General features: G+C 41.5%; 1 protein-coding gene across 3 annotated transcripts in view; it reads left to right on the forward strand.

The window, feature by feature from the left end:
- The window catches only part of LOC144494833 (E3 ubiquitin-protein ligase RNF38), a 195,147-nt gene that overhangs the window by 155,348 nt on the left and 27,243 nt on the right, over positions 1-12,556 (forward strand). For all 3 annotated transcript variants that reach the window (XM_078214235.1, XM_078214236.1, XM_078214237.1), the window contains 2 exons: positions 784-951; positions 5,198-5,368. In XM_078214235.1, the coding sequence (XP_078070361.1) occupies positions 784-951; positions 5,198-5,368 (339 nt within the window). The remainder of the gene's footprint in view (positions 1-783; positions 952-5,197; positions 5,369-12,556) is intronic.

Raw genomic sequence — 12,556 nt, forward strand, 5'->3', positions numbered from 1 at the left:
AAGCACAATCGATGATAGTTTTTAAAAGGGGAGTGGATAAAATGTTATTTTAATTGTATGCAGAAAAGGCAGGGAGATTTGAGACTACGAGGACAACTATTCTAGAGATTCATCACGTAATCAACCAAATGGGCTCCTCAAGATTCAATATTGTGGACAGATTTGTGCTGCTCCTCATTGTATAAAATAATTTCCTTCCTCAGTCAGTGTACAATGAGGTAGAAAGTGGAAACTGAAGGCAGCTTACTTGTACTTTCTGGTTCATGAAACTGTATTCTAGTTTGATCTAGATCCTGCTCCTCACATCACGTTTCTTTCACCAGACACCTGGTGAAACTTTTTCAAATTACTTCTCTGAGACTATCATGTTAAGTTTTTTAAAAAAAGGATTTGATTGATTTTTCTACTTATTTGTCACAGATACTTTCTGCTGAATTTGATTTATTTATAATTAACCGAATAACCAATTGTTATTTGAGCCAATCTTGATATTTCCTCAGCCTGTGGATGTGTATGAGGCCTTGGCCACGTTATTGTCTGCGGTGGGACACCTCAAAAGCTATAATTTCTATGCTTTTGAAAACTATGTTGAACACACTTGTTCAAAACCAGACCTATAATTATGGATTTCATGTCTTTCTGTAAGGTTCGCCTTTTAAATACCGTCTTTTTGGGTAAATTAGTGAAGGAAGCTTTTAATGTCTGAGCTAAGAGTACTGAACTACGATAGATTGTTTCTCAGTTTCTGAATAATATGTAGTTATTATTTGTGTTTTTGTGCAGATTCATCAGGGCGCAGTTCCGGTCTCGTATACCGTTACTACTGTAGCACCACATGGGATCCCACTTTGCACAGGGCAGCACATCCCAGCATGTAACACACAACAAGTTCCAGGGTGCTCAGTCGTATTTAGTGGGCAGCATTATCCTGTGTGCAGTGTACCACCACCGGTCAGTATTAACATTGTCACTCCCACCATTAACACAGAAATGGAATTAAATAAGTAGACTGTGTACATTTTTATGGATATTCTTAATCGTTGATTCAAAATGCAAGTTCTAATAATTTGAATGAAGGGCAATACTTTGAGCTGTAACATATTAGTGCTCTGTGCCAATTATCCTATAGGTTAAAACACCTTGTGCAATCTAGATTTAAATTCCTTTAGGTTGAGAAGTTTGAGAGAGACAATATTTTCAGCCCACAACACTTCAATTTCCAGCAGTGATAGTGACCAGGATCACTGGTCCAGGGAATTGTTCTGGCTGGCTGGTGTCCCCTGATATTTCCGGGATCTCCCAACAGAATTGGTGACTTCTAACCATATTTTGGCAGGGCTTGAGTTGAAGATTAATGATATGAAAGCAACATCTGATATGTTTCCTCTCAACATATCAGATGTTGCTTTCATATCATTAATCTTATCAATATTGCGAGAAAGGAGTGACTCCTGTTCCCGGAACTTAGCATTTCAAAAGCAGCAGACCAGGCTTAAAATGTAAAGGGGAGCAGAGTAATGAATCACGCTGGACAAGACAGAGATTCTTAAAAAGTTAAAATAGTCACTATTTTTCTTTTGGCAGCCACAGGCTCTGCAACCAATTTTTCTTCTCATCTTGACACGGGCAACCCAGCAGCAGTACAAGTGCTGCTACCAACACGCTCTAAGCAATGCTTACTGAACCAGACTGGTACAAAGCTGGAAGAGCTTCCTGTAGATTTTGAGAGATAATATTGACATACTGATTAATTCTGGAACTGTCTTACCATAACACTTCTTCCATTTAAAAATGTGTCAAAATCCCTATAACGTAGATCTAACATAGATCAGTGTCCATGTTGGTAATGGTTCCAGCTCATAACTTAAAGGGTGAGGGTGGTAATTTACAGTGATCCAGTGAACTGGGGACATGCAGCACGTGCAAGGTTCTAATCTCTTAGCATCAAGAGATGCTAAATACAAATGATGATTTCTGCACCATTTGCTTTTACTGGCATTGGACAGGTGATTGCCCAGATAAAGTTATTTTGTCGAAGAGTTTAATTGGTTTTGTTATTTCATGTAATTTGAGCTGCAGCCACTATTTGTCTATACAATTATCAGCATTGAGTTTGGATTGGCTCCTGGTAACTGGATTGGTCTGTTCAATCTGCTTCCTTCAAGCAACCTTTTGATCAGAGGAAACCACATGTCTAATCAGTTATGATCACGATGGACAAGTCCCCACTTGCTGTAAACATCTAATCTGCCTTCAACATTTACCCCCCCATCCCCCTCATGACAAGGTCATGTCATATTTACTCTTTCTCATAATGAGTGACAGGTTAGATCTCAAATTCCTCCTCCTTGCACAATCTGAGACAAAGGGTTTTTGCCATTGCTTGCGGCTAAGCTTGGAGAACCTCCCTTTGTCAACAGCTGGATCCTAAGATCCTTCTATTCTAAGTAGCAGCTCTTGTTTCAAGATTTTTTTATTTCAATCCCTCTCGAACAACAGCATTTCTTCATTCCATGCTGTTATTCTACTACCATCAAAGTCAGTGTGCTCCATTGCTATCTTTTTTCCTCAGCTGGCATCATCAGGGAAAGGCAATTGGCTCACACACACCAGCCAAGATTTGAAAGGAGAATTGGGACATATAATTGCAAAGCAAAAGTGGGATGTTGTTTAAAATTACAGCAAAGGTATAGAGTTAGTGTATGCCATTAAAAGAAAAAAACTACTAATGGTGTCATGGAAAAATAGAGATTAGAAACCAATTATAATGGAAGAGGGCCTATGAACGTTATAAGGATAATAATGAAAACAGTTGAATAAGAACGCAAAAAAAGTTTACGGGTAAGGAAAACTAAGATGGAGTGTGAGGACACATGTTAGAAAACATCAGAAAAAACAGTGAAGCATCTCTGCCCTATTGCTGCGGGAAGTTGAGGGATTGTGACGCAAGTGAGTTGGGACCTGCTGAGAAGATAGAAGATCAAAAGGTTTTTTTTTGTTAAGTTTTTCGCATCATTTTGTTTCTAAGCGAAAGATATTGAAGAGGAGGTTAAGCAAGGTGAGCAATATTATGATGGATAACAAATTCATTAATCTAGAGATAGATTACGTGGTGGGAATCTGTAGGTTGTATCATGAGATGAGGGAGGAAATTGCAGAGTCTAGAAGTTATACTTCATGACTCTTTTTGAGTATGTATGTGTCATGTCTGTGTCAGAAGATTAGAAAGTGGACAGTGGTGTTACCTTAAAAAGGGATAGTGTTAATCCAGGTGATTACAGGCCAGTTAGGTTAATACCTGTGGCAGGGAAACTTCTGGAGTAAACCAAGGATGCATAATGAGGCTTGGTTGAGAGCTCAGAAATCCATTAAAGCACAAAAACAACTGAGCCCCCCAAGAAACATTGCTTAATTGAGAGCTCTGGCTCTGATCTCTCCTATTAATCTCACAATGTTTATTTACACATGATAAAGAGGTTTCAAATACTTGCAGTATCAGCTATTGATAGTTAAAGCATCTGAATAATTGATACATCTGTTGGCCCAAATTAAAAAGGAATATTTTTTAGAAAATGCAAAATTATTAATGAATGACTTTTAAAAAATTTTTTACACATCCTATTGTCACTAGAGGAATCATTGGTTCTATGCAGCACGTAGTGGATGAATGAGCATGGAACTGCCAGAGCTTTGCATGAGAGGCCATAGGTGCTGGGAGGGCGGCATACCTTGGCATGAGTGGGCATAAAGAGCCATAAGGGCTGGATGATGGGGTCATATCCTGGGGGCATGAGGAGGATCTTCTGAACTTGCCTTTCAAAAGGATCCCTCATGTAGACTGTGCATCACCTCTGAGGTCCTGTGAACCACGACTCTTGAAAAGCTGCCCCAACTCCATGAAAATATTGCAGAGCACTAGGACACACCTATCCCGCAATTGGACCGGCCGGATCTGACATACAAGGTGCAGGTTCGCAACCCAAATCAATCTGCACCCTTAAAAGGCACTCCTAAAAATGTCTCAACCTGGGAATGGGGTCAGGGATAGTGGAATAGGTTCCTATTCGCCATTTTCACCCCTCTATGGAGTGTCCCCGATTGCATGAAAATCCAGCCGATAATGATCAGCCAATGTACAACCATGGTAAGCTGCAATAGAACAACATGCTGCCTGGTATGAGGAAATACAAATGCAAAGAAAGATTGAAAATTGAAGCTTTTTTCAGTAATACATAGTAAGATATAAATCTTTGAGCAATGAAAGGATGAGACTAGGTAGAGGGCTTGGGACCAAGGGGCTTTAGATGCAATATTAAATGTGAGCAATTTAGAACAAAGGAAATGAAAGATTCTTTTAAGAAAGTTATGAAGATGTGAAATTTATTTCCAAGGTTAGTGGTTAAGACAGAAACTATGTCAACATTCAAGATTAAATTAGATAGTTGGATGATGGGAAAAGGAATGAAGGGATCTAGGATTTAGGAAAGAAAAATGTGATTGGAACTATTTGCCCATTTGAAGGGTAAACACTGACATAGTGACGGAACTATTTGCGCGTTTGAAGGGTGAACACTGACTTAGTGACGGAACTGTTTGCCCATTTGAAGGGTAAACACTGACATGGAGCGATTGGGCCTACATTCATTTATTTCGATGTAAGTTTTCAAATTCCACAATACTCCCAGCTCACCGACTTAAAATGAACCAAAAATTTTGCAGTCAAGATTGGAATTACTGAACGAGAGCTATTAAATTTTATAGCGTTTCTCCAAGCCCCACACAGCCAAGCACACACACTAATGCCTTCACCTTATTTTTTTGTCTGGAGGTTGATTTTGGGCAAAAAGGTGAAATTATGGGATCTGACCAAACAGATGTGCTGGCTTAACTCTTTACCAAATCAAGTTGAGCTGTTCAAAATTAATGTGGTAGAGTTCCCAGACATGACGACTGTTCACTTTACATCCATTTTTGTATTTAACTTGCACGTTTATATTTTGTTTATTGTCTGTTTTCCACCAGTAACTTGTATGAATGGTTATTGCTCTGCTTGAAGAGCCCACTTGTTCAATTGAAATGTTGAGTAGAAAATAATGAAACGTTGAGGATTATTAATTTAATTTATCCCTAAACTATAATATCTATTCAAGTACAGTGGTAATTTGAGATGTTACTTTTATTTTTTTTCCCCCACCAGATGCTCCAAGCATGTTCTGTACAACATTTGCCAGTTTCATATGCTGCATTTCCTCCTCTTATCTCAAGCGATCCCTTTATATTGCACCCTCCACACCTGTCGCCCCACCATCATCCTCACGTGCCACCCCCGGGCCAGTTTGTTCCTTTCCAAACACAGCAGTCGCGGTCGGTAAGTAATATTTGAACATTTATGACTTTGGATGGGTTTAAGCAGTTGTATTTTTTTCTGTCTCCAATTTAAAATGATCAGTTTTTAAATATGACTTTTGAGGTCTAAATTTTCATTGACGTGTCTGGTAAGAGAGTGCATTTGGTAGTAACATTTCAGCAAATATCCCTTTCCGTATCACTATGAAATTAAGTGCCAAACTATGAAAGGGATATCACAATTTCCTCGTTTTCAGTTCTCTTCCTTTTTCTTGCCCCTTTTACTAAAGGCACTGACTCTCTCAGAGGTGCAGTTCCACATTTTCTGACTGTCTCTTGACTAATAGGGTATTGTACTAATGGGGCTTCCAAGTCACCAAACTCTATGTATAACATGCACCTTTTTAAAATTCATTCATGGGAAATGGGTGTCACTGGCTGGCCAGCATTTATTGTCTATCCCTACTTGCCCTTGGAGGGCAGTTGAGAGTTAACCACATTTCTATGGCTCTGGAGTCACATGTAGGCCAAACTAGATAAGGGAGGCAGATTTCCTTCTCTGAAGGACATTAGTGAACCAGATGGGTTTTTCCGACAATTGACAATGGTTTCATGGTCATCAGTAGATTCTCAATTCCAGATATTTTTTATTGAATTCAAATTCCACCATCTTCCGTGGTGGGATTCAAACCCACGCCCCCAGAACAATAGCTGAGTTTCTGGATTAATAGTCTAGTGATATCCCACTAGCACATCGCCTCCCCTGACCTACGCCATACCTTTTACCAGTGGTCATTGCAAAATGCAGAAAAGCCACTCCAGTTATAGGATCATAGGTTTTAGGACCCAAAAATCTCCATTTCACCCAACTAATCCACCACGTCGATTGACTTCAATCTAAATGCTGCCTCCTCCTATGATGCCATCTCTTCTCAAAAGGACAAGGACAGGTGATACATGGGAGCATCACCACTTCCAAGGTAACCTCCAAATCAAACACCAACCTGCCGTGTAAACATATAATTGTTTCTTCATTGTCGCTGGCTCAAACTCCTAGAACACCCTCCCTAAAAGCGCTATTGGAGTACCTTCACCACATGGACTGTAGCAGTTTAGGAAAGCGGCTCACCACAAGAGCAATAAGGGCTGACCAGTAAATGTTGGACTTAACCAGTGATGCCTGCAACCCACAGATGTGAAAAGGCCAGTATTGTTTGGGTATTTTGTGTGTGACTAATACTAAGGGGGCCATTCTCCCATCCTGCTGTGCTAAAAAAAATTAACGCAGCAGGCCAGAAGAATCGCACGTCGGCCAATTCGTGGGATTCCCGTGGGCGTTCGCGCTGTGCTTGCGTCTCCCAGGCCCGGATTTCCGGCAGCATCTGTGTGGTGCTAGAAATCGGCTGGGAGGCACAGCGAGCATTTAAATAGTATTTTACATACATATTAGCAGGCCCAGGACTGAACTCTCCAGGCTTGCAAGCATCTCCAACCCTGCCAGGAGTATTTCACTTTGGCGGGGTTTAGAGTAGCTCCCCACTAACAGGGAACTAGGAGCCCCACCCCGCTGGAGTGAATGGGTGGGGCAATTGGGGCCCCCCAGGGGGTAGGGTGGTGGAAGGTGGTGCCCTCGGGCATGGGCACCATGGCAGTGCCAGCCTTGCCCCCTGGCACTGCCCAAGGAGCAAAATGCCCATTCCCACATCACCCTGCATTGTCCACCAGGCATGGGGCAGTGCCAAGAGGAGTGGGGCCTCGGGGGCAGTGCCTAGGGGCAATCCATGGGGGTGGGAGGGCGGTCCTGCTGCCACCTTGCATTGGGATCCGGTCGGCACTGGAGGGAGGCTAGCGATCAGGGCAGGCGGGGGGAAGGGGTGGTTTGCCAGGTGGTCTGTCGGGGAGGTGAGGGTATGCCTCTGGGAGGGGTCGTCACTGCTGGGGTGGGGGGGAATGCTGGAGATGGGCGTGGGCTGGGATGAGGGTTCAGGGCTGGGATGGGGGTTCAGGGCTGGCCCGTGAATGGAAGGGGAGCCGCGATCGTGCCGTGGGGGGATTGTGGGGGCAGCACTGCGGGGTCTCGGGCTGGCCAGTGATTGAGCTGGCCAGCAAATCAGAGGCTGACAGTTCGGGGCCACTGCACATGCGCAGCGGCCCGCTGGTTTCAGCCTCCTGGGCGGGAATGGGCCCCGTCCCCTGAAGCTTAATGATATTCACGCTGGTGGCCTCTGCAGTGCACAGAGTGTGGGAGATTGTACTGGAAAAACTGGCGTGAATTACTCTAGTTTTCCCACAAATTCGACACTTCGAATTTGTTTGGAAGAATTGCCCCTAATATCTGTCAAATCAGATTCCACTCAACACCCGTGTGCCACATAATAGATGTACTCAATTACAAGAGCAGCTTCCTGATGCAAGGAAAGGACCAAAATGCTGGCCTTCCTTCATGATGGTAGTGAAATGCAGTGCTTTGGTGATGTTGACTTCATCACGGTGGGGGAAGGGAGTATCCCACAAGTCCCAGGCGGTGACCATCTGCAACAAGAAAGAATCTAACTATTGCCTCTCGATATTCAATTGCATTATCGTCGCTGAATCCCCTACTGTTAACATCTTGGGGGATACCATTGACCAGAAACTGAACTAGCCATATAAATAACGTGACTACAAGTAGAGTCTGAGGCTAGGATTCCTGCGGTGAGTAACTCACCTCCTGACTCCCCCAAGCCTGCCCACCATTTACAAGGCACAAGTCAGGAGTGTGATGGAATATTCTGCGCTTGCTTGGATGAGAACAGTTCCAACAACATTCAAGAAGCTCAACACCATCCAGGACAAATCAGCTGCTTGATTGACACCCCATCCACAAACATTCACGCCCTCCACCACCGACACACTGGCTGCAGTGTGTACCACCTACAATTTGCACTGCAGGAACTCACCAAGGTTCCTTAGACAGCACCTTCCAAGCACGCGACAGCTACTGTCTAGAAGGTCAAGGGTAACAGATGCATGGGAAAAACACCATCTGGAAACTTCCCTCCAAGCCACTCACCATCCTGACTTAGAAATATATTGCCGTTCCTTAACTGCCACTGGGTCAAAATCCTGGAACTCCCTCCCGAGCAACATTGTGGGTGTATCTGCACCACATGAACTGCAATGGTATAAGAAGGCAGCTAACTACCACCTTCTCAAGGGCAATTAGCAATAGGCAATAAATACTGATCTAACCAGCAAGCCCCAAATCTCATACAGGAATAATAAAAACAACTAATGGGGATAGAAAATTCAAATTAGAGCAGTTTTGTCATCAGTAACTAATAGCACGTTCTTTAAAGTTACAGTTTTAGCTATAAAGGAAATTTAAATGAAGGACTGCAGACCAAATAAAGTAATTATTTTCTAATGCCCATGCCACGTTTTAGAAATAATGGAAATTTATACTCTATACTGAATTCTGAAAACAAATTAGTGAAGTGCATTCATATTTTTCAGATTAGAGGATGCCCATCATTAGGCACATTCATCACCTATTCTCTTTGTTTAAATCATGCTTTGGTTTCAGTGCAGTTGCTCTGACACATCCCTATAGCAGCTTACTTGTAATGCCTCATGGCTTTAGCTCACATTAGGAGCTCAAGTGTATGATGGCAAGTATATTATATTGCCTTGCAAGCAAAAGTCCCCATTGTGACTTAATTCATTCAGGAAAAAAAAACCTTAGTTTATCCATAAATTCTGAATTTATTTTGACTTTATAAAATATCAAAGTATATTAAATGTAGCTTTCTGATCAATAATGGTTGCAACTTTCTTCTCAATCTGGGTAGTATCTGAGATAAAATATGATAACAGAATAACATTTGTGAAATCCTGAACTTATCAATGTTTGACATTTTAAATAATTGTTGACTGTGACAACTTAAACAGATCTATATGTTGTTAGTTTTAGACAATTATTTCAATTAATGGTTTATCAGACCAAGTAAGATACCCACAGAAAGTGGACATTTCTTCTAGTTTGTGTTTTGCCTATCCTATCTAATTCATTTCACTAAACTAAGGTTAGAATCATAGAACAAAGACTTGCATCTATAGCGCCTTTCATGACCTCAAGACATTCATAAGCGCTTTACAGCCAATGAAACACTTCTAAAGTGTGGACACTGTGCAATGCAGAGTGCATGGCAGCCAATTTCCACACTGCAGTCTCCCATAAATAACCACAAAGTGGTGACCAGATGATGTGTTTTTGTGTAGATTGAGGGGCATTTATTGACCAGGACACTAAGGATGATTCCCTGCTCTTCAAAATATTGCCTGGGGATCTTTTACGTCTGCCTGAGAGAGCAGTCAGGATCCCAATTTAATATCTCCTCTGAAAGACAGCAGCTCTGGCATCATTCTCTCTGTACTGCAGTGGAGTATCAACCTCTATTTTTATGCTTAACTTTCTGACTCCGAGATGAGAGTTCTACCAGTTGAACTACAGGTAACACAATAAATACATAGTAGAAGAAGGCTTTTCAACCCATTGTGCCTGGACTGACACCTTAGTTCCATTGCCCTGCTCCTTCTCCATAGCCCTGTAAACATTTTCCCTTCATGAATTTATCCAATTCCAATTAAAGTTACAATTGAATGTGTTTCTGCAACCTTTCAGGTAATGGATGCAAGACCACACAAACATTGAGTAACAAGAAAATGTTTCCTCATGTCTCCTTTTATTCTTTTGCCAACCAGTTTAAATCCATCTCATCTGGTAATTGGCTCTTCTGCCACTGGAGATAGTTGCTCCTTATTTATTTAATAAAATTTTAATAAAAACTGCTCATGACTTTGAACACCCCTATCAAACCTACTAGATTCCTCGGCTCTAGGGATAACAATCAAGCTACTCCATTCTCCCTACATAACGGAAATCCCTCATCCCTGGTATCTTTCTAGTAAATCTCTTCTACATCCTTTCTAAAACCTTGATATTCTTAACTAAAGTTTAGTGCCTAGAATTGAATTCACTACTCAAGCTGTGGCTTAACCAATCTTTTATAAATGTTTCCCATAATATCTTTGTTTTTGTATTCTGCATCTCTATTATTGAGGCCCAGGATCCTGCCACCTTCAAAGATTTGAGTACTTGCACCAGAGCTCTCCCTCTTTCTGCATCCACTTCAAAATTGTACTGTTTAATTTATATTGGATGGGATTTTCCCACCATGATGCTGATGGCACATTCCCACTGCATGTTTCCTGTCAGAGAGGGGTATATTCAATGGGAAATCCCATTGACAGCGGCAGGACCAGAAGATCCTGCTGCCCACCCAACAGCTGGCAGCCACCTGCTGCCATGAAACGCGCTTTGGCGGAGCCAGAGAATCCTGTCCATTGTCTCTCTCCTTCCCACTAAAACGTATCACTTCACATTTCTCCACATTAAATTTCATCGTCCATGTGTATACCTATTCGAACAGTTTATCTATGTCCTCTTGAAGTCTGTCATTATCTTTCTCACAATTTACAGTACTTCCAAGTTTTGTGTAGAGACAGAAAATCAGTGATCCTTCGGATTACCAGTGCATACCTTTCTCTAGTCGCAAAAAATCCGTTTCTTGTCACTAAACTAATTTCTTATCCGTGTCACAATTATGCCTCTTTGCTGAGAAATCTTTTCTGTGGCATTTTATCAAATGCCATTTGGAAGCCCGTATACAACACATCAACTGCTTCACTAGAGAAGGGGGTGCTGTAAAGGAGGAGGTAGTTATGTTGGATAAGGATAAAAATGATGAAAAGGTACTTAAAAGATTGACAACACTCAACCTGTAACCTGATGGGACACATCCCTCATCAATCCTCTCTATTACATCATCAAAAAACTCAAGTTAGTTAGTCTTGATTTGCATTTAATAAATCTTTGCTGGCTTTCCGTAATTAACCCAGCCTTGTCCAAGGGACTAATTTTGTCCCAGATTATCGTTTCTGAAAATGTTCTCACCTCAAGATAAAACTGACTGTGGTTGCTGGGTTTATCCTTTTCATCCATTTGCAAATCTCCAGTCCTCTGGCACCACCTAAAGATTATGGCCAGTACTTTGACGATTTCCAACCTTACTTCCCATAGCGGTACCTCGGGTGTATCCCATCCAGCCCTGGTGACCTATCCAGTTTTAAGTAGAGGCAACCTTTCTGATATCTCCTTTTTATAGATTTTTAACCCATTCAGTTTCTTAATTACCTTCACTGTGATTTCGGCAGTATCTTCTTCCTTGGTTAAGATAGATGCAAAGTACTCATTTAGTACCTCTTCCCTTTTTTAATCAGGGTGTGACATTTGCAATCCTCCAGAACCACTTCCATATCTCAAGATGATGCAAAGTTTGGTACCAAAACTTCTGCAATTTACACCATTACTTCCTTCAGTAATCTAGGATATGTCCCATCAGGTTACAGGTTGAGTGTTGTCAATCTTTTAAGTACCTTTTCATCATTTTTATCCTTATCCAACATAACGACCTCCTCCTTTACAGCACCCCCTTCTCTAGTGAAGACAGATTTTTCAAAAATACACATTTAGTATCTCTGCCTTCACAAGTAGAACTTCTTTTAGATCCCTTATCAGGCCCATCTTTTCATTGACTACACTTGTACAATTTATTTATAAAAAACTTTTGGGTCCTGTTTTTATATTAGGCGCTAATCTATTCTCGTATATCTCTATGACCTTCATATTCTGTTTTTTAAGTTGTTGATCATCTTGCCCCTTTAACCATAGTAAGAAGTCTCACAACACCAGGTTAAAGTCCAATAGGTTTATTTAGAATCATGAGCTTTCGGAGCGTTGCTCCTTCATCAGGTGAGTGGAGAGGTAGGTGAAGGAGCAGCGCTCTGAAAGCTCGTGATTCCAAATAAACCTGTTGGACTTTAACCTGACGTTGTGAGACTTCTTACTGTGCCTTCCCCAGCCCAATCCATCATGGCTGCACTGCATGTTGTGAAATAATGATGTGAAGATTCAATCCCATATATCTGATATAGTGACTAGGGTGCAATACATTCCATTTGGAAATAGTTATTGACCATCTGACTTCTCTTTGGATGCCACTTTGTGCTGAGGACATGTACTGAAGCTGTTAGTTTTTGTTTAGAATGCTAGCCGAAGGTTCCGCCCTTGGGAAAGGGAAAAGACGATAATGCACCTGCATAACTGAGA

The sequence above is a fragment of the Mustelus asterias genome, chromosome 6 (genome assembly GCF_964213995.1).
Source record: "Mustelus asterias chromosome 6, sMusAst1.hap1.1, whole genome shotgun sequence".
Lineage (NCBI taxonomy): Eukaryota > Metazoa > Chordata > Chondrichthyes > Carcharhiniformes > Triakidae > Mustelus > Mustelus asterias.